The sequence below is a fragment of the Cervus elaphus genome, chromosome 9 (assembly GCF_910594005.1).
Source record: "Cervus elaphus chromosome 9, mCerEla1.1, whole genome shotgun sequence".
In the NCBI taxonomy this organism is placed as follows: domain Eukaryota; kingdom Metazoa; phylum Chordata; class Mammalia; order Artiodactyla; family Cervidae; genus Cervus; species Cervus elaphus.
This window is the reverse complement of record NC_057823.1, coordinates 42,459,225-42,482,901: the sequence shown is the minus strand read 5'-3', so window position 1 is coordinate 42,482,901 and position 23,677 is coordinate 42,459,225. Positions and strand designations below refer to the sequence as shown.

The window sequence follows — 23,677 nt, the reverse complement described above, 5'->3', positions numbered from 1 at the left end:
TTAAGAGAGGTCTAACCACATATCTTTTCCCCAGGCCTCTTTACCAATTTTCCAATCATGTTCCTTCCAAATATCTGACCATTCACTAAGCCTCTGGCCATAGCAAATGAATCTACACAGTTGCACACCTGGCCATTTTTTCTGCCAAGAAAAGTGAATTACCAGGTGCACTTCTTGAAGTTCTGCCCAGGGAGAATTTCCCTTCAGCACTGTTCTTCAGGGATGTTCCAGAAAGGAACAGTAGAGCAAGAGCTTTCCATTTTAGGTGTAATACCTGTGTAGGTGCAAAACCATCTGTAAACCAGATGAGTCTTTCTTCCTGTCAGCTGATTGTGGAAAACTTCTCATGGCGCAATAGGTACAGGTTGGGAGAAAGAAAGTGCTATAGCAGGAATGGGAACCACGGGCATTTGGGCCACTTCTTCATGTAACCTATTTGTGCCTTCAGGGCTTGCTTGGCCCAAAGTCATATATACCACTTCCAGTGGTATATATGATGGAATGTTATCATGTGTGCCCGATTCTATGGCTTGGTCAAATGACACAGTTGATGATGGGCAACTCAAGTTGCAAGGCAACTTGGTGACCCATGATTAAACCTTTAGACTCAGAGCTATTTCTCAAAAGGATAGTAATGATCTTTGGAGGATGGATCCAAAATTTTAAGGGCCTTCCCTGTGATTTACCTATAGGAACTTTCCAAAGCTCCAGACAATTTCCTTATGTGCCACTGACTCTTCAAGCACCACTGGATCTGCTGAATCATAAGGTCCAAGTGGCAGAGCACTTGGAGAGCAGCCTGGACCTGATGCAGAACTGTCACTTGTCTTGGGCCCCACTAAAAACTAGCAACTTTTCAGGTCACTCCATAAACAGACAAGAGCTGCAAATCCAAATAAAGAGTTTGTTATTAGCAAAATCCACAAATATTGTGTCTTCAAAATTCCGCAGGCATTGGCTCTCTTTTTTGTTTACAGTAGTAGCCAGATGCAACAATTTATTATTTACCTCAGAAATAATACCTCAACATCCCCATACCGCTAGACGCCTAGATATTTCACTAACATACATAGAAAATCACTGAATTTTAGTAAAATGTATTTCCTATTCTTGAGACATAAAGGTCTTACTGATAAGTCTTCAAATCCCAAAGATTGCCAATAAGTCATCAGAAACTAGGAAAGAGGCATAAAACAGGTCTTGGAAAAACAGAAAACCTCTGGCTTACAATTTGATCTTGAACTTTGCAGCCTCCAGAATTGTGAAAAAATAAAATTTTGTTATTGAAGCTACCTAGACTGTGATATATTGGCAACCCTAGCAAACCAATACATCTGAGTACTCAAGTAAATGTATAGCAGCTTTATTTATAATGTCAAAACTGTAAATGCCTCACATACCCATCAGCAAATAATTAGATTAAAAATTATGAGTTATTCATTCAGTAATATACTAATAAAAATGTCAACTACTAATACAAGGTGAAACATTCATTATGCTGAACAAAAGACAGATTATACATTAAAAACAAATACTGAATCTCCACAAGAAATAGGGTATGATTTACAACCAGGTCACATCTATGCTTTTAGATTTCTATATTTCTTTTACTAAACAGTAATATTCATTGTCCTATTGACTGCCCCTTCTCCTATAATTCCATATCATTAAGTATATTAAAATAAGTCATTATCTTGAATATAGTATTTATTACATGTGAAAAATAACTACAAAAGCATACAGAGAAAAAATAATTTTGTCATTTCCTAAAGCTGACTGATTTCTACAAGGTAAAACAATTTTGTCATTTCCCAAAGTTGACTAATTTCTACAATAAAAAACAGTTTTGTCATTTCTGAAGGTTGACTGATTTCTACAATATTTCTACATATTTCAGAAAGGGTGACTTTTCCAGAACTATAAGATTTCTATTAAGTTCTCCTTCCACACATTGAAATCACTTCAAAGGAACACAAGAATTTACCAAGAATAGGGAGTCAAAATTTGTATAAAACCAATAAGTTACACAACTAGAACCCAGCAAATGCTCCATAAATGGTAATTATCTGTATCTTCTATTATATGAGATCATTCCTAATAAATAAGGTAAGTTATATTTTGACATGAGCTATTGCATTCTGTTAATTTGTCCATTTTCTCTGTCTACCCACTCTCTTCCAGGTAGTTCTATAGAGGAGGCAGTAAAGGAGCTCCAGTGTAGAGAAGTGTCTCAGTTTACCTTTTGTTAGAAATTAATGTGCATAGAAGAATAACAGACATTATTTTAGATTAAGTCTAGTATTAAACTAATAACTAGAAACCAGATTCCTTCCTACAGCACATGTCGTTTTAATGAAAAAATATGAAAAACAAAACAGAAAGTTAGCTGACATCTATCTAGTGATTTATCCTTGCCAGTAACCTAAAAGGTCAGTATATTGTAGCTATATAAAAATTAATTATTGATGTTTTTTCAATTATGTCATCCTTTATGTCCTCAGTGGGAAGTTGGCAAGTTGTTTAGACTCTCCTTGAGAATGAAAGTAAAAATAAATGGGTTGTTTACTAATTTGCCTGAATTTTAAAACCAGACACTATTCTTCCTTCTTCGTTAAAAATAACTAGTATTTAAATTAACTAGTATATTGTGAACAAAACTGTAAGTACAAGTATGCTTTCAGTTTTTAGTAAACTTGGAACAAATTTATCTGATTGACTATCAGAAAGTAAGACACTGGGCTACTAAACCTCATTCTTTTTTTTTTTTTTTTCCTCATTCCTTTTTTTAAATTGCACTCTCAGCTTTTCCTCTTAGAAAGGCCAATATCAAACCCTGTTAATTCTTAAATTGCTACCACAAATTTACATGCAAAATCTCCAGTATGCAGAAAAGGCAAAATTGAAGTAAATACTCAGTTAGCAAAGGTTCTGGTCACTGGTCTTATTATGTTAAGAATTTATTGAGTAGATTACACCTCAAAAATTAAATAGGTAATTAGGACTGTGAATGCTGGCCTCTGAAATTTGGAAAGTAGAATTGGAGTTGGATATTCTAAGTAACATATGTGTAGATGTTTATTGTTCTAGGGAGGACCCCCCCCTACAATTTCCACATCCTCAAACCTTACAAAGAAAAAGAGATCGAATACTCTATATCATTATATCAACTTATGTGGCTTTACCCAAACCATGTTGATGAGATATTTCAGTTTCTTAATGTGGTACAGTGAAAGAATATCATTTACAAAATCTGGCCAGAAGTAAAAGTTGCTGTACTGCTGAAAGAGAAAGACTCCCCTGGAGGTCACCATTTGGTCATCTTTGTTACTGGAAGATAATGAGGCAGGAGTATTCTATTGAGGAAGCACAATTTCGTAATCATTCTCAGCTGTACAGGAAGAAGACCTAATAGTGCAAGGTTTCCTGAGAAGGGCATATTCTGTTTCTGGCCCTTCCCTTAATGGTCTCACTCTCTTTGCGACATTCTCATAACCATCATCGTTGGAGTTCAGGGAGGGTCTCCGATAGGGACTGTGATTAATGACAGAGTAACATACTTCTTCACAACCACTGACATTCTCATTTTCCTGCAAGTACAAAGAAAAAAGAAATCAAGGATCTAGAATCAATCATCAGATTTGAACTCTGTACTCCACCATCCCTCCTTTTTTCTTGTCTAATGATGATCTTGCACCTCAGGTATTCAAGGCCCTCTCTCCAAGCCCTGATGTCTTAAAGACTTCATTTTAGCAACATATCCTATGCTTCAAACTACCACTAATTCTGTTTTCATTTCACTACAAATAATAAAAAAGAATAACAAGACACTGTTATCTCCCTGAACATCTAGAGAAAAGTAGTTGTATACTTTATGTCACACATACTGAGGTATACTATATGCAACAATCAGAATCACAGATCTATAAGTAATTAATCAAATTGCAAATTCTTCATAGGATAAAATTTAATTAATGTAATGAGAATCTAAATACATTTTAAATTGTATGGACCATGAAAGAAAAAATACTGCTAATTAAATCAATAAAATGTTTGTGATATAATATTAAAAAGAATAAGTGTTTTTTCATCTGTTGATTGATATCCACCATGTTTATAAATATAAAAGCTAAGTCCTGGACATAAAGATTAAAAGGAAAGGTGGAAAGCTAAAAAATAATATATGTTTTATGGTGGTCAGATTGTAGTTGCAAATTTGATTTACTTTTGTTATAGTAGCTTTGAAAATAAAAATATTAGACTTTGGTAGACTTGAGAAAACAATACAAACTTACCTATCACCTAAATTTGTTAAAATATTTTTATTTTTTTATTTCTTTCTATTTTTGCATTAGAATTACCAGGACTAATATTTAAACTATGAAAATCTTTGATAAATCCATTCAGAAATTGCATGTTAAGGAAGATCTACAAGTAGGTTTGTATGAAGTTGTCTGTATTTTGCATTTATCAGACAAATGTAACAATGATTGTATTACCTGATTAGAAGTGGATGGAACACCTTTACCTGGAGGGTAAAAAATAAAAAGAAAACAATCTAAGAGTTTTGGGACATCACAAATTGAGGGTAAGAAGATAGTGAAAGTGTAGGAAAAAATGATGAAAACTTCGAAGAGGTCCACTGTCTAAACATGTCATAATTCCATGTTATTATTGAGGTTCTTAAGGAAGGACACATCTTTGGGGGCAACAACAGTACTATCTTTCTTAAGGAAGGACACATCTTTGGGGGCAACAACAGTACTATCTTTCTGTGTAAATGATATATAATGAAGTTGGTGACTAAAAGTAAATTTTGAAGCTGGATAATAAAATTTTGTTGATAAATATGCTATGACAATACAAAATGGCAAGTATAAATAAAAAATAATTATGGCTATAAAATTAAGATATAAATTTTATAAAGTTATCATAGGAAAATCATACAATTCTTAAGATGAACAGTCATTATAGAGATAGGTACTGACATAACAAAAGTGACTATATCAAATTAAATACAGATTCAATTTGATTACAGCTATAAATACTGAATTATACATCTGTTAATCTAAGATTCACTGCTAATATTTTTAATAAATATGTTAGAACTACAGGTTACTATATTTAGACTACTAAATATAGTAAAATCCCAGTTTGTAAAAGGAACATTGAATGATTCTTAACATCTACAACTTAATAGGCTTGAAAGTGATTGTGAGCAAAATCATAGAATATGTTAAATATACAGATTCTGTATAACAACAGTATGCTAGTAACTTTTAACACCTCTTTGTTCTTCACAGAAAAGTCACATTCAATGCACTGATTTCAAGTATGAAATGTTATATTTATCCATATAAAAATATATCTTTATAAATATCATAGTTTGTAATGAATCAATTAACCAAATATGTTTTAAAATTAGTATTGTTTTATAATCAGAAACTGAGGGAATTATGTAGCTTGAGCACAATTCAATTGTAGCATTAGTGACAATTTGGAGAACCAAGCACAAGTATGAAAGGCATGAAAAAAATCATACACCAGTGGGTGAAGTGGTTACAGCTTTTGGTGCTGAAAAGCTTAACATATTTAAAAACAAGCATATTTATTCTAAGGTTAAAAATGTGAAACATGCCTTCATTGTGCTAAAGGTCAGCTAAATTCATATCCAGAGTAGACTTCTTATTTGAAGTTAGAACATTGAAAAAATATATATATATGAGGCTTAGAACCAGAATGGAAATATCTGAGAAAATTTCTGATGACGGCAATTAACCTGAATTCCAAACTCCAAGAAAGATCATTGTGTCACATGAGGTGTTCTCTCTGGTCTTGGAGAGTGGGACTCATCTTTCCTTGATTGAAAACCCTGAAATTTATCTTGCAAAGGAAGGTCAGCCAATATCTCCTACCAAGAATACATTATCTTATTCATACTGAAGACAAAAATCAGATCCAAGCATACCCTTGACATAAAGTAGATTATAAAAGAAAGAGAGAGAGGACAGGGATACCACTTTCTCTCCCACAAATTCATCAAAAGAACATTTGAACACTGAGAAAATTCCACGAAACAACTTATGAACACTTGCAGAGGACACCAGGCACCCAGAAAGGCAGCCCATTGTCTTCGAAAGGAGGTAGGACAAAATATAAAAAATAAAAAGAGAGACAAAAGAGTTAGGGATGGAGACCAGTCCTGGGAGGGAGTCGTAAAAGAGGAGAAGTTCCAAACACCAGGAAACCCTCTCACCAGCAGGTCTGTGGGGAGTCTTGCAATCTCAGAGGACAACATAACCAGGTGGAAAAATAAATAAAACCCACAGATTACATGCCTAACGGCAACTCCCAGCGGAGAAGTAGCCCAGATGCTCACATCCACTACCAGCAAGCGGGGACTGAACAGGGAGGCACGCGCTGCATTGCTTAGGGTAAAGACCAGGCCTGAATGCCCTGCGGGCAATCTGAGGGAGCTAATGTGAGATAGCAACTCAAACTGAGGGATAGCTAGAGAGAGAGAAAAAAGAGAGAGAGAACATTCCCGCAAAAAGCCCTAACCTTAGACACTGCCAGCCTGCTCACAGAACAAAGGACTGAGTGAATACCAGAGGAGAGCTAGCCAGCAGCAGACTGGCCCATCCCCCTCTGGAGGCAGAAAGGCAGGTGGACAACAGCCAGAGCTGGAAAGGGGCAATCTCGGCCCCAGAGATGGCATCCTCTACCAAACTGTGAGCAGGCTCCTAGTTGATAACCAAGTCTTCCAGGGATCCTGGACAGTTGACATCCATCAGAAAGGTCTCAACCAGAGATCAGCTCCCCAGAAGAGACACAGGGCACACCTGAGACGGTGCTCCCACTGCACACCCAGGAAACTGAGTGGCTGGGATGGGGGAGGTGGTAAGATGCCCTGCACCTGGGGAGTGTGTGCTCACCAAGCACCTTGTCATCTGAGCTGCTTGGACCTGGGAAGGGCACAAATCACAGGCCCAGCTGAGTCTGTGCCTTGGTGGAGTACCCGAGAACCTGAACTTGAGCAGCTTAGACCTGGGAAGTGCATGCAACCCAGGGCCCACTTTAGACAGTTCCCCTGCAGAGCAACCTGGAGCCTGAGCAGTGTAGACTATAAAAGCACACACTCCGTGAGTGGGGGCAAACCCAGTGTGGCCAAAACACTGTGAGCACTCCCCACACACACCAGTGATACTTGTTTGCAGTGTTCCTCTCTCCCCACAGCATGACTGAACAAGGGAGCCTAAATAAGTGACCACCTTCACCCCCTTGTTTCAGGGTGGAAATTAGACACTGAAGAGACTTGCAAACAGAAGAAGCCAAAATAAACAGAGGGAACCACTTTGGAAGTGACAAGTGCAACAGATTAAAACCTTGTAGTTAGCACTGATTACATTGGAAGGGGCCTGTAGATCTTGAGAAGTATAAGCTGGAACAAGGAACTATCTGAAACTGAACTGACCCCACACTGCCCACAACAGCTCCAAAAGAAATTCCTACATATAATTTACTATTATCATTTTTAATTTTTTTATTTTCTTTTATTTTTAAGTCCTCTTACTCCTTTAATTTTCATTTTTATAACCTACTATTACCTTGCAAAAAAAAAAAAAAAGACCCTATTTTTAAAGCAAACTTCATATTATTTTTTATAATTTTTGTGATTTTTGTTTTGCTTTTTTAATATTGTACTTTTGAGAGTCCAATCTGGACTCAATTTTTAATCTTTGCTTTTTGGTATTTGTTATCAATTTTGTACCTTTAAGAATCCAATCTTCAGTACCCATTTTTACTTAGGACAGTGATTACTGGCTTGATTGCCCTCTCTCCCTTTTGACTCTCCTTTTTCTCCCCTATGTCACTTCTGTCTCCTCCCTCCACCTTCACTTCTCTACCCAACTCTGTGAATCTCTTTGGGTATTCTGGGCTGTGGAGAACACTTAGGGAACTGATTACTGGCTGAACTGTCTCTCTCCTTTTGACCCCCCCCCCCCTTCTCCTCAGGGTCGCCTCTATCTCCTTCCTCCCTCTTCTCTTCTTTATGTAACTCCATGAACCTCTCCTGGGTGTTCCAGGCTGTGGAGAGCACATAGGGATTTCATTACTGGCTAGATTGTTCTCTCCCCTGCTGATTCCCCCTATTCTCCAACTGGTCACCTCTATCTCCCACCTCCCTCTTCTCTTCTCTGTGTAACTCACCTAACCTTTCTGGGTGTCCCTCATTGTGGAGAATCTTTTCTCCATTAACCTAGGTGTTTTATCATTGGTGCTGTATGGATGGAGAAGTCTGGAGGCTACTCTAAGAATAAGACTGAAAACCAGAGGCAGGAGGCTTAAGTACAAAACTGGAAAACAACAGAGAACTCCTGAATCCAGGGAACATTAATAGATAAAAGCTCATCCAAAAGCCTCCATACCTACACTGAAACCAAGCTCCACCCAAGAGCCAACAAGTTCCAGAGCAAGACATACCATGCAAATTCTCCAGCAACACAGGAACATAGCCCTGAGCTTTAATATACAGGCTGCCCAAAGTCAAACCAAACCCATAGACATATCAAAACTCACTACTGGACACTTCACTGCACTCCAGAGAGAATAAATCCAGATCCACCCACCAGAACATTGACACAATCTTCCCTAACCAGGAAACCTTGACAAGCCACCCGTCCAACCCAACCCATGGGAGGAACCACAAACTGCCAAAATACAGAAAGGCCACCCTAAACACAGCAATCTAAACAAGATGAAAAGGCAGGGAAATACTCAGCAGGTAAAGGAACATGATAAATGCCCATCAAACCAAGCAAAAGAGGAGGCAATAGGGAGTCTACCTGAAAAAGAATTCAGAATAATGATAATAAAAATGATCCAAAATCTTAAAAACAAAATGGAAGTACAGATAAATAGCCTGGAGACAAGGATTGAGAAGATGCAAGAAATGTTTAACAAGGACCTTGAAGAAATTAAAAAGAGTCAATCAATAATGAATAATGCAATAAATGAGATCAAAAACACTCTGCAGGGAACCAACAGTAGAATAACAGAGGCTGAAGATAGGATAAGTGAGGAAGACGATAGAATGGAGGAAATAAACGAAGCAGAGAGGAAAAAAGAAAAAAGAATTGAAAGAAATGAGGACAACCTCAGAGACCTCTGTGACAATGTCAAATGCCCCAACATTCGAATCATAGGAGTCCCAAAAGAAGAAGACAAAAAGAAAGGCCGTGAGAAAATACTTGAGGAGATAATAGTTGAAAACTTCCCTAAAATGGGGAAGGAATTAGTCACCCCAGTCCAAGAAACCCAGAGAGTCCCAAACAGGATAAACCCAAAGTGAAACACCCCAAGACACATATTAATCAAATTAACAAAGATTAAATACAAAGAACAAATATTAAAAGCAACAAGGGAAAAGCAACAAATAACACACAAGGGGATTCCCATGAGGATAACAGCTGATCTATCAATAGAAACTCTTCAGGCCAGAAGGAAATGGTCAGACATACTTAAAGTGATGAAAGAAAAAAACCTACAACCCGGGTTACTATACCCAGCAAGGATCTCATTCAGATATGAAGGAGAATTCAAAAGCTTTACAGACAAGCAAAAGCTGAGAGAATTCAGCACCACCAAACCAGCTCTTCAACAAATGCTAAAGGATCTTCTCTAGATAGGAAATGCAGAAAGGTTGTATAAACGTGAACCCAAAACAACAAAGTAAATGGCAACGGGACCACACCTATCAATAACTACCTTAAATGTAAATGGGTTGAATGCCCCAACCAAAAGACAAAGATTGGCTGAATGGATACAAAAACAAGACCCCTATATATGCTGTCTACAAGAGACCCACCTCAAAACAAAGGACATACAGACTGAAAGTGGGGGGCTGGAAAAAGATATTTCATGCAAATGGAGACCAAAAGAAAGCAGGAGTAGCAATACTCATATCAGATAAAACAGACTTTGAAATAAAGGCTGTGAAAAGAGACAAAGAAGGACACTACATAATGATCAAAGGATCAATCCAAGAAGAAGATATAACAATTATAAATATATATGCACCCAACATGGGGGCACCCCAATATGTAAGGCAACTGCTAACAAGTATGAAAGGGGAAATTAACAATAACACAATAATAGTGGGAGACTTTAATATCACACTCACACCTATGGATAGATCAACTAACAGAAAATTAGCAAGGTAATACAAACTTTAAATGATACAATGGACCAGTTAGACCTAATTGATATCTATAGGACATTTCACCCCAAAACAATGAATTTCACCTTTTTCTCAAGCGCACACAGAACCTTCTCCAGGATAGATCACATCCTGGGCCATAAATCTAGCCTTGGTAAATTCAAAAAAATTGAAATCATTCCAAGCATCTTTTCTGACCACAATGCAGTGTCAGCTACAAGAAAAAGAACTATTAAAAATTCCATCATATGGAGGAACAACACGCTTCTGAATAACCAACAAATCAGCAAAAAAATCAAAAAAGAAATCAAAATATGCATAGAAACAAATGAAAATTAAAACACAACAACCCAAAACTTATGGGACACTGTAAAAGCAGTGCTAAGGGGAAGGTTCATAGCAATACAGGCTTACATCAAGAAACAAGAAAAAAGTCAAATAAATAACCTAACTCTATACCTACAGCAAGGAAATGGCAACCCACTCCAGTATTCTTGCCTAGAGAATCCCATGGACAGAGGAGCCTGGTAAGCTACAGTCCACGGGGTCGCAAAGAGTCAGACACGACTCAGCAACTTCACTCACTCACTCACACCTACAGCAACTAGAAAAAGAAGAAATGAAGAACCCCAGGGTTAGTAGAAGGAAGGAATCTGAAAAATTAGGGCAGAAATAAATGCAAAAGAAACAAAAGAGACCATAGCAAAAATGAACAAAGCTAAAAGCTGGTTCTTTGAGAAGATGAATAAAATAGACAAACCATTAACCAGACTCATTAAGAAACAAAGGGAGAAGGATCAAATCAACAAAATTAGAAATGAAAATGGAGAAACCACAACAGACAACACAGAATTACAAAGGATGATAACAGACTACTATCAGCAACTATATGCCAATAAATTGGACAACTCAGAAGAAATGGACAAATTTCTAGAAAAGTATAACTTTCCAAAACTTAACCAGGAAGAAATAGAACATCTTAGCATACCCATCACAAGCACGGATTTTAAAACTGAGTCAGAAATCTTCCAGCAAACAAAAGCCCAGGACCAGATGGCTTCACAGCTGAATTCTACCAAAAATTTAGAGAAGAGCTAACACCTATCCTACTCAAACTGTTCCAGAAAATTTCAGAGGAAGGTAAACTTCCAAACTCATTCTATGAGGCTGCAATCACCCTAATACCAAAACCAGACAAAGATGCCACACAAAAAAAGAAAAGAAAAGAAAAGACCAATATCACTGATGAACATAGATGCAAAACTCCTTAACAAAATCCTAGCAAACAGAATCCAACAACATATTAAAAAGATCATACATCATGACCAAGTGGGATTTATCCCAGGGATGCAAGGATTCTTTAATATCCACAAATCAATCAATGTAATACACCACATTAACAAATCAAAAGATAAAACCCATATGATTATCTCAATAAATGTAGAGAAAGCCTTTGACAAAATTCAATACCCATTTATGATTAAAAATCGTCCTGAAAGCAGGCTTAGAAGGAACATACCTCAACTTAATAAAAGCTATATATGATAAACCCACAGCAAACATTATCATCAATGGTGAAAAATTGAAAGCATTTCCCCTAAAGTCAGGAACAAGACAAGGGTGCCCACTCTCACCACTATTATTCAACACAGTTTTGGAAGTTATAGCCACAGCAATCAGAGAAGAAAAACAAATAAAAGAAATCCTGATTGGAAAATAAGAAGTAAAACTCTCACTGTTTGCAGATGACATGATCCTCTACATAGAAAACCCTAAAGACTCCACCAGAAAATTACTAGAGCTAATCAATGAATATACTAAAGTTGCAGGATATAAAATTAACACACAGAAATCCCTTGCATTCCTATACACTAACAATGAGAAAAAAAAAAAGAAAAAGAAATTAAGGAAACAATACCATTCACCATTGCAACAAAAAGAATAAAATACTTAGGAATAAATCTACCTAAAGAAACAGAAGACCTATATATAGAAAACTATAAAACACTAATGAAAGAGATCAAAGAGGACACAAATAGGTGGAGAAATATACCATGTCCATGGATTGGAAAAATCAATATAGTGAAAATGAGTATACTACCAAAAGTAATCTGTAGACTCAATGCAATCCCTATCAAGCTACCAACGGTAACTTTTCACAGAACTGGAACAAATAATTTCACAATTTGTATGGAAATACAAAAAACCTCGAATAGCCAAAGCGGTCTTGAGAAAGAAGAATGGAACTGGAGGAATCAACCTGCCTGACTTCAGGCTACACTACAAACCCAGAGTCATCAAGACAGTATGGTACTGGCACAAAGACAGAAATATAGATCAATGGAACAAAATAGAAAGCCCAGAAATAAATCCACGCACCTATGGACACCTGATCTTTGACAAAGGAGGCAAGAATATACAATGGAGAAAGACAATCTCTTTAACAAGTGGTGCTGGGAAAACTGGTCAACCACTTGTAAAAGAATGAAACTAGAACACTTTCTAACACCATTCACAAAAATAAACTCAAAATGGATTAAAGATCTAAACCAGATCAAAGACCAGAAAGTATAAACCTCCTAGAGGAAAATATAGGCAAAACACTCTCTGACATAAATCACAGCAGGATCCTCTATGACCCACCTCCCAGAGTAATGGAAATAAAAGCAAAAATAAACAAATGGGATCTAATTAAACTTAAAAGCTTTTGCACAACGAAGGAAACTATAAACAAGGTGAAAAGACAGCCTTCAGAATGGGAGAAAATAGCAAATGAAGCAACTGACAATGAATTAATCTCAAAAGTATACAAGCAACTCCTGTAGCTCAATTCCAGAAAAATAAATGACCCAATCAAAAAATGGGCCAAAGAACTAAGAAGACATTTCTCCAAAGAAGACATACAGATGGCTAACAAACACATAATAAGATGCTCAACATCACTCATTAGCAGAGAAATGCAAATCAAAACCACAATGAGGTACTATCTCATGCCAGTCAGAATGGCTGCTATCCAAAAGTCTACAAACAATAAATGCTGGAGAGGATGTGGAGAAATTAAGGAAACCCTCTTACACTGTTGGTGGGAATGCAAACTAGCACACTGCCACTATGGAGAACAGTGTAGACATTTCTTAAAAAACTGGAAATAGAACTGCCATATGATCCAGTAATCCCACTGCTGGGCATACACACCGAGGAAACCAGAAGTGAAATAGACACATGTACCCCAATGTTCATTGCAGCACTGTTTGTAATAGCCAGGACATGGAAGCAACCTAGATGTCCATTGGCAGACTAATGGATAAGAAAGCTGTGGTACATATACACAATGGAATATTACTCAGCCATTAAAAAGAATGCATTTGAATCAGTTCTAATGAGGTGGGTGAAACTGGAGCCTATTATACAGAGTGAAGTAAGTCAGAAAGAAAAACACCAATAAAGTATATTAAAGCATATATAAGGAATTTAGAAAGATGGTAACGATGACCCTACATGCGAGACAGCAAAAGAGACATAGATATAATAGTACAGTCATTTGGACTCTGTGGGAGAAGGCTAGGGTGGGATGATTTGAGAGAATAGCATTGAAACATGTATATTATCATATGTGAAACAGACCTCCGGTCCAGGTTTGATGCATGAGATAGGGTGCTCAGGGCTGGTGCACTAGGATGATCCTGAGGGATGATGGGGAGGGAGTGGGGAGGGGGGTTCATGATGGGGAACACACGTACACCCATGGCTGATTCATTTCAATGTATGGCAAAAACCACTACCATATTGTGAAGTAATTAGCCTCCAATTAAAATAAATAAATTTTTAAAAAAGAAAGAGAATATTTTCCTTTCTATTTACGCTCTTAATATGTATTCACAACCTGCCCAAATCAAACAAACAAAAGTGTGAATTCAGCAACACTGTGTTGTTACTGAATTGATTCTGTGAGTCCTAGATTATTAAACAAAGCACACATATGGTATGGAACGGAATGAATGTCTAGATACTGATGCACTTATCAGAAAGTCTGGACTCAATACTGCAATTCACAGAGTTGAGAGGCACATCTAATTATTAACTAGAGTGGCTGCCTAGGAATTGATCTCAGTAATGGCCTGTATAAAAAGGCATTACTGCTTCAGGTTGTAATTGTCTCCTATTACTGCTGCCATGAAATTAAAAGACGCTTGCTCCCTGGAAGAAAAGCTATAACAAACATAGTGTACTAAAAAACAGAGACATCACTTTGCTGACAAAAGTCTGTATAGTCAAAGATATGGTTTTTCCAGTAGTGCTATGGTTGTGAGCTGGACCATAACTGAAGGCTGAGTGCCAAAGAATTGATGCTTTTGAACTGTGGTGCTTATGAAGACTCTTTCAGAGTCCCTTGGACAGCAAGGAGATCAAACCAGTCAATCCCAAAGAAAATAGACCCTGAATACTCACTGGAAGGACTTATACTGAAGCTTCAATACTTTGGCCACCTGATGCTGTTAGGGAAATTAAACTTCCCTTGTAGCTCAGTCAGTAGTCTGCCTCCAGTGCAGGAGAACTGGATTCCATTCCTGGGTCAGGAAGATCCCCTGGGGAAGGAAATGGCAACCCACTCCAGTTTTCTTGCCTGGAGAATCCCATGGACAAAGTAGCCTGGCAGGTTACAGTCTATGGCGTTGCAACAGTCGGACATGACTGAGAGACTAAGTACACACACGCACACACACACACACATACAATCCTATTTAGGCTTCAGAGACAAAGCAGAGCAGGCCTCTGACTTTGCTTCTAACCTGCCTGGACACTGCCCTGACTGGGAGTGACTGCCTGCTGTGAGTGCAGGACTTTCAGTACTTTAGAAAAAATGGGGGAAGAATCTTGAGATTGTTGAGCCTCTGAAGGGGGCCTTGCCAACCAAGCCCCAGGCTTAACAACATTCCAAGTTTTACAAGACAAATCAAACAGAATTAACATGAAACTAGGCTTGCAATTTGGTCACAGATTGATGATGATATCAGTTTGCATCTGTCCTGGGATTATAAATGGGAGACCCAAACTGCAGTCTTTGAAGTCTCACCCATGGATTAGATATGCTGCCTGGGACCCTTTCCCAATTGGGACTCCAGATGTGCTGTGACACGGGACTTCCCAGAGCTGATTGAGTCTGAATGTTGGTCAAAGCCCAATTTGGTGATGTATCTTCTGCTCTTTCTATTTGTCCTTTCTTTTAATGTTAGTGTATTGAAAGTAAGCTAGATAATTCTCTAATAAATATCTGTGTTATTTATTTCTATATAACCAGTGGCTTATTTTGTTAACAAATCTTGTGAACCTGAGATGAAAGTGAAAACTTTCTGCAAAACAGATGCAAAGAGCTGACCCACTGGAAAGACCCTGATGCTGGGAAAGATTGAGGGCAGGATGAGAAGGGGGCAACAGAGGATGAGATGGTTGGATGGCATCATCGACTTAATGGACATGAGTTTGAGTAATCTCTGGGAGTTAAGGACAGGAAAGCCTGGTGTGCTGCCATCCATGGAGTTGCAGAGTCAGACATGACTGAGTGACTGAACAAAAACTGCTGTAAGAAGTTATCACAAACCTGATGGCTTAAAACAATGCAAGTTTATTACTAATATCTCACAGTTTTAGATATTAGAATTCTGAGTCTCACTGGGCCAAAATCAAGATGTTGACATGGCTGCATTCCTTTCTGGAGATTCTAAAGGAGACTCAATTTCTTTGCCTTTTCCGGCTTCTGGAAGCTGCACTCATTCCTTGGATCATTATCCTTTCCACTGCTACAAACAAGCAATAGCTGTTTGAGTTTTTCTTATGCAGCATCACTCTGACACTGTGCTGACACTCTGACACTCTACTTCTCTCTTCTACATTTTAAGAGCATTTGTTCATCTCCCCACCTAGAAACCTTGAATCACATATGTAAACTCCCTTTTGACATTTAAAAACATAGTCAAATTTGGATATCTTTGGGTGCCTTTATTCTGTTAATACCTGTTTGCATACTCAATAGCTCAGTCCTGTCCAACTCTTTGTGACCCCATGAGCTATAGTCCACCGGGCTCCTCCGTCCATGGGATTTTCCAAGCAAGAATATTGGAAAAGGTTGCCATTTCCTCCTCCAGGGGATCTTCCCAACTCGGGGATTGAACCCACATCTCCTGTATTGGCAGGAAAATTCTTTACTGCTGAGCCACCTGTGAAACCCCTTATTCTACCTACTACCCATATATTCCTTGTTATAAAGCCAAAAAAGGAAAATATCTAAAGATTTAGGAAAGTAAGAATATTTAAATGAATATACTTCTATAACCTTCTCATCCTTGCCCCAACATCTCAGAAAATGGCAAAGAAAACCTTCCTTTGCCTATGTCCATGAAATAACACATGGTAAGCATCACATTGCTTTCTAAATTGCAAATTTTTCTTGCTGTTTGTATTTTGGTAAGTCTTCTGGCTCTATTATGATTCACACACCATTAATAGACTGCCACATCTTTCCTGCAGTTCAACCCAATAATTATGACTGATCTGTAATTGTTGGAACCAGGAATGGTTGAAGTAACAATCTTCCAAAGGTATGAGAATCTGGACTTAGGTACATCAGCTGATTAGGTTTAGGGGCAGAGCAGATCCCGTATTAAAAAATGAGACACAAGTAGTCCACAGTACAAATGGCAAAAGACTTAAAATTTACCTGTGGTCACTTGAGTGGAAAAGACTAGCCTAAATGACTGCTCTAACAGACCTTTTGGGAAAGAATGAGAAATATGAAGACTACTGATTATCTGATTGTTTTTGGAGCACATAAACAGAGAATATGATACTTTAAATTTGTGGTTCAAGAGCTGATTAAAGGACCAAGGAAATTTCCCTAAAAGAATCTTATTTTACCTTAGCCCACTAATAGAAGAAGGGAATTTTTTCCTGTGTCTATGTCATAGTGTGTTGAAGGGGTCCATAAGTATATCCGATGAATATCACCATGACTAAAACAAGGGTGAAAGCAGATACGTTGACCAATTTGCAGCAGCATCATATAGATTCTCCTCAACTGGCTCTGGTCCAAATGGAATGTAAACTGACTAAAAGCAATAAAATAAAACCAGAAAATTACTGACTTTAATATCAAAAAGATGCAGAGGTGGTAATTTTGATAACTTTTTCACTTAATTTCCCTTTTTGGCCTCAGTAAATGCGGCTGGGTCTTGGACATTTTCACAAATTTAATTAGATAACTTCATTTGCATTTACTGTTGCAGATGAGGTCTGTTAATTCACTAAAGCAGTGCATTGGCAGATATTTAGATACATTTGCTTTCATGCTTCATTGGTGCTGCTTCATTGGTGTATTTCAGGGTTTTATCAATTTCTGTCTTTCTGTCAATATCTGCTTTGCAGGAACATTGATCATTTCATATATCTGCAGGACATAAAAATAATCTACTATATAGAGGACATAAGGCTGATAGATCCTGGTGAACATAAAGGGACAGGTACCCTGGAATACTTTAGATATATAGTTTGCCAAAGGAAAATGAAGGAACCTTCACCTTGGCAAAGTTTTGGAGGGTGGGTGGTCAGTAGCCTGAATTATTTCAGGATAGCCCCACCTCAATCCGGAGAAGGCAATGGCACCCCACTCCAGTACTCTTTTGCCTGGAAAATCCCATGGACGGAGGAGCCTGGTAGGCTGCAGTCCATGGGCTCGCTAAGAGTCGGACACGACTGAGCGACTTCACTTGCACTTTCCACTTTCGTGCATTGGAGAAGGAAATGGCAACCCACTCCAGTGTTCTTGCCTGGAGAATCCCAGGGATGGGGGAGCCTGGTGGGCTGCCTTCCATGGGGTCGCACAAAGTCAGACACGACTGAAGCGACTTAGCAGCAGCAGCAGCGGCCACCTCAATCAATTTGCATCTACTCTTCCTGTAAATAAAAGTGACACAGTATATGGTGAATCTCTTAGGATTTGAGTAAGCCATATATCAGTTGGAATTGGGCTCAAAGGAATAGCAAGAGGGCATCACTATAGATCCCGCAAACATTAAATACTTACAATTTTAAGTTTAGGACTCGGAATTTTAATTAAAAAGGGTAAGTTTGATGAGAAATTTAACTTGCAAAACTGACAAGATGAAACAGAAAATGTGAATAATCTATAACTACAAAAGCGTTTGCATCTAGAAGTGAAAAAAGTTCTTACAATAAACATTTTCCCCAGATACTTTTCCCTAGAAATTTCTACCAAAGATTAGAAAAAAATAAAATCCATCATACAGAAGCTCCTCAAAAGAGTAGAAAGTTTCCAAATCTGGTTCAAGCACCAGCATTCCAGATGTACTGAAACAGGATAGCATCAGACAGTAGAGCAATGGTCAACAATTGAGGATCCAGAGTAGAGTGTGGTGTCAAATAAATGAAGGAAGGAAGAATTTCAGGAGGGAGATGCTGAGCAACATTTTCAAGTGCTAGAGATACAGTGATGGAGATTAAGATTGAATATTGTCTTTTAGAGTCTGTAGTTACATGTGAACAGAGACATTCAGCTTTTTTTAATGTGATCCATACTTAAAAGTATATTTTATATCCTGGTTCAATGTATATATATATATATATATATATATATATATATATATACATATATAAAATAGAAATAATTCTCATATAACAATTACATATGCAATGCACTATGATGCTCTTTAAGCTTGTTATTCTAATTATGACTGTGATGCAGTCTGGTAAAATGTATCATTTCATAGTCCATTGAATATGCTTAGTGGAACATTAGTACCAGAAGTAAACTACTCTGAGCTTAGACTGGGAAATGCAAAGTCCCAAATAATGAGGCCATACAATTCTTTCAAGAAGTTTGACTGTAAGATGAGAGGACAGTTGAAGCAATAGTGATAAGAAAATGTGAGTTTTCTTCACAATTGTTCATTTTGAGTAATTGCATGATTATTACAGTGGTAAAGAATTGCCTGCCAATGCAAGAGACACAGTTTCAATCCCTGGATTGGACAGATCCCCCGGAGAAGGAAATGGCAACCCATTGCAATATTCTTGCCTGGGAAATCCCATAGACAGAGGAGCCCGGTGGGCTACAGTCCTTGGGGTCACAAAGAGTCAACACAACCAAGCAACTAAGCAACAACACCTAGATACTATATCAAATGGAGTAAATGCTTTAAAAAAAAAAAACAAAACACCAGATAATGTGACCCTATTTTAAAATTTCAATATATAAATTAAAATTGGCAGAGTTTGGTTAATTCCTTCCCCTAGAAATCTATGAAATGCTGCTAGAAATAAATCATGTTCAAATACTACTGTAATACAAAGATTAATGAGATCAGTCTCATGAGACAAAAATAAGTAAAGGACCAGCACATCCCTATAAGGACTCCAAGCAGAATTTCCTCCAGCTGGAACATAGTATCAGAACATCAGCTAATTTGTATGTTTACAACATCCCTAGTATGAAAAATATCATGAAGCAATGACTTACTTTTCTTCTTATCTTGACCTTGATTTTCTATCTCATATGTAGTCACTTCCTGCCTACAAAGGAAAAAGATAATAACATGAGACTCCAGTTCCCTGAAGCCAAAGTTGCACTTGAAAGAACTATTTCATTGCCCTTAACCTAAGCTCATTCTAAATTTATAGTTCAAAGGTTAAATAAAATTAAATGCTTGCTACTCCCTTTTCAGAAAAACCGTGAAATATAGTTAATGCTGTATTGTATAATTGAAATAGGCTCTCACATTTTAAAAAGGTAAATATGTGAGATGATGGATGTTTTAATTACATCAGTGGGGCAATCCATTCAAAATGTATACATAAATCATCAAGTACTCTTTAATTATCTTAAAACTTTGTCTTAAAATTTTATTTTTTAATTATACTTCAATAAAGGTGAAAAAAAGGAAAACCACACAAATCTAAGAAAAGAATGAAAAGTAGAGAACAAATTCCACAAATGCCAACAAAGTATTTTATGAATTTATTGTACTTAGGAATTACTAAATTATTTAGGCCACATATATTGTATATTATCATATATATGAAAAGCATATGTGCAATATAGTGAAACTGAGAATGACCCAAAGGATAATATTGAAATTCAATTTATTTCTCTGCTGTTCTGGATGAGTGAGGACATCTTTAAAGATAAATCATAAGTTCTAGAAATTATAATTACAAACTTGCAGTGACAGACATAAAAAGTATGGGCTAGTGATGAAAGAAATAAGAGATTATCTCTACAGCCACGCAATTCCACACCACATAACAAAGAAGAGACAAAGAGGGCGTGAAGTTGCCAACACAGCTTTTGTTTCCTTTTCCCAGACTCTTAAGGGAAAAAATGGAAGTGACAAAGGATACAACCTATAATGATATTTGCAACTCAAAGAGGGTAATGAATATAAAACAGAGATGTGCTCAGAGCAGAGGGAAGAAAATATTCAATGAGGAGGCAATCAGAGAAAACATACTAAAATCAAAGTCTGAGTCTTAGATTATCTCTTCTCTCCCAAAAAAGTAAAAGTGTTAGATGCTCAATCATGTTTGACTTTTTGTGACCCCATGGACTATGGCCCACCAGGCTTCTCTGTCCATGGGATTCTCTGGGCAAGAATACTGGAGTGGGCAGCTATTCTCTTCTCCAGGGTATATTCCCAACCCAGGGATCAAACCCGTGTCTCCTGCATTCTAGGCAGAACCTTTACTGTCTGAGCCTCCAGGGAAGCACTCTCGCTAAACCAATGGACAAATACACACACTACTTTATCTCACAAATGACATGCTTGCACAGCAAGGTCCTAAGCACAAAGTTGCAAGCATGGACTGCACAGATAGATAGATAGATAGATAGATAGATAGATAGATAGATAGATAGATAGATAATAGAAACAATGTAATAAAGACAAGTAAAGAACAAAATTATTAACATACATGGAGCAGGAAAGTGGGCTAGCATAAATCAGGGGGGAAAAATTGAGAGAAATGGCAAAGCTTTTAGAGAAAGTAAAATAGTATTAAAAGCATGGAAGAGTAAAAAAAACAAGCAGTAGCATAAAAAAACATACTTGAGACTAAAAGGTAAATGGTAGAAAATAAAGAGGTAGAGTGGTTAGAAAAAGAATGATAATTATGAAAAAAAAAAAAGAAATCTTAATATACACATAGTTGTTATTTCAGGTCATGAGAACCAAACAATTAAAACAAAAATATCCAAAGATATTTTTTAAAACGAACTCCTGAAATAAAGACTTGAATCTGAAAATTGATTTTATGGGTGAAAAAAACACAAATCATAGGGAACACTGATGTGTAATAGCTTCTGAACTTCAAGAATAATGAATCCTGGAACATCCATGGGAAAACATTACAGATATAGAATGCAATCAAAACATTAGTTCAGAAACATCAAAAGATATTTTCTGCCTCTTCTCCAGCTACAAAATGTAAAGGGGAGTTGTGAAGAGTCACAGTGAAGGCATAGCCACTCCACCATTTCTACATTTTCCTTTGTGCAGAGAAAGCATAGCTGCAACTTAGGAAATGACTGATTCCTCAAAAATTATTTCCTGTCACCAACAAACATCAAGGTCTTCCTCTCCACCCCCCATACCTTCACACTTTGTAAGACTAGAAAGGGTCATCTCAGAGACAGAAACACAGACCTTGAGATGAAATGATTAGGAAAGGGGTTGAGTACAAAGATATGAAAATCTCATGACTGACAAACAAGTCATGGTGTTTCTGTTAATCTAAGCAGTGGCAAGATATGAGTGTCCAGATATAGATTGCTTTTGCACTGCCTTCTTTTTTTTTTCCCCCCATGAGTGTCCTGCCAAGGTTGGGCAACTGATAGACACTAACAAGTTCAAGCAGTGGTTAAAGCCTTCACAAGCACTTAGTCTATAGAGGAAGATGGAATGTAAAAAGCCAAACTAACAATATAAAGTTACAAGTTAAGAGAAAGGCATAGAAAAATATGAATTGATGCTTTCAAATTGTGGTGCTGGAGAAGACTCTTGAGAGTCCTTTGGACTGCAAGAAAATCAAACCAATCAATCCCAAAGGAAGTAAATCTTGCATTTTCATTGGAAGGACTGACACTGAAGCTGAAGCTCCAATACTTTGGTCACCTGATGCAAAGAGCCGACTCATTGGAAAAGACCCTGATGCTGGGAAAGATGGAGGGCAGGAGGAGATGGGGGTGACAGAGGTTGGATGGCATCATCGACTCAATGGATGTGAGTTTGAGCAAACTCCAGGGATAGTGAAGGACAGGGAAGCCTGACGTGCTACAATCCATGGGGTCATAAGGAGTCAGACACAACTGAGCAACTGAACAACAGCAAAATATAAAGAAAGGGGCAGTGTAGAAAATCGACGTGGTATGGAAATAGCATTCTTACATAGCCTAGTCAAGGAGCTCATAGAAATCATAAGAGCCAGCATCTCCAGAGGAGATATTTTCTGTCACAAACAAGGAAAATGAAACCCATGTGCACTACCAAAACAGCATGAGCCAGGGCCCCAAGGTGAAGATGATTAGTGGCTTGGAGGATATGACTTCCTGGGAGAAAACAGGTGAGAATGCAGAGTGAGGAATGATATTGGAGACATACACAGGAGTCAATCTATGTTGAATTTTAGTCCATGGTGAAAAGTTTGGATTTTATTCTAGGTGTAATAGAAAAACATAGATGGGTTTTAAGGGAAAGACATGATTAGATTTATATTTCCCCAAATTATCCTAAATATGTGGAATAGGTTAGAATTGTGGTCATTCCAAATAACCAACCAGAAACAAATATCCTTTATATCAGCTATTCATTCATGCATTTGCATTATATAACTATTAAGAAACAAAATATGTGTACTAATGACCCAGTTTTCATGTTTAGAGTCTCCATCTAACATTCTGCCAAGTCTTAGAGGCAATCGCCAAAGGATTTTATCATTGGGGCTCTAAGAGATCTAAGTTAGGACATTAGCTCTCATGGTACAGAGATTCTGGAAGTAAATCTCTGGGGAAAATGCTCTGAAATGCTGTGTTCTTACCGTTTTCTTTTCACGTCTGGGCTTACCTTCCCAAGCTCCTTTTGATTGTCTTTCAAGCAACTAGAAAACACACAAGAAAAAAAGAGATTGTTACCTCTCTCCAAATCTTTTTGTCTCCATTTTAGCTTTCCTTAACATTTTTCAAAAAATGGGATACACCATGGCTGATTCATATCAATGTATGACAAAACCCACTGAAATGTTGTGAAGTGATTGGCCTCCAACTAATAAAAAAAAAAAAAAATGGGATACAATTTGTGTTAATTTTTGCTGCACAGTGAACTGAATCAGCCATATATGTAGATTCCACTCATACATGTTAATGCATGGTATGTGTTTTTCTCTGACTAATTCACTCTG

The 23,677-nt window shown here is 37.4% G+C and overlaps 1 protein-coding gene across 1 annotated transcript in view; it reads right to left on the bottom strand.

The window, feature by feature from the left end:
- Window positions 1-1,689: 1,689 nt before the first annotated feature.
- GCSAML (germinal center associated signaling and motility like) overlaps window positions 1,690-23,677 on the bottom strand; it is a 49,123-nt gene continuing 27,135 nt past the window's right edge. The window contains exons 2-5 of the mRNA XM_043912506.1: window positions 23,318-23,377; window positions 19,746-19,798; window positions 4,497-4,525; window positions 1,690-3,587 (exon numbers count right to left, since the gene is read on the bottom strand). Of these exons, the coding sequence (XP_043768441.1) occupies window positions 3,354-3,587; window positions 4,497-4,525; window positions 19,746-19,798; window positions 23,318-23,377 (376 nt within the window). The 3' untranslated portion in view covers window positions 1,690-3,353. The remainder of the gene's footprint in view (window positions 3,588-4,496; window positions 4,526-19,745; window positions 19,799-23,317; window positions 23,378-23,677) is intronic.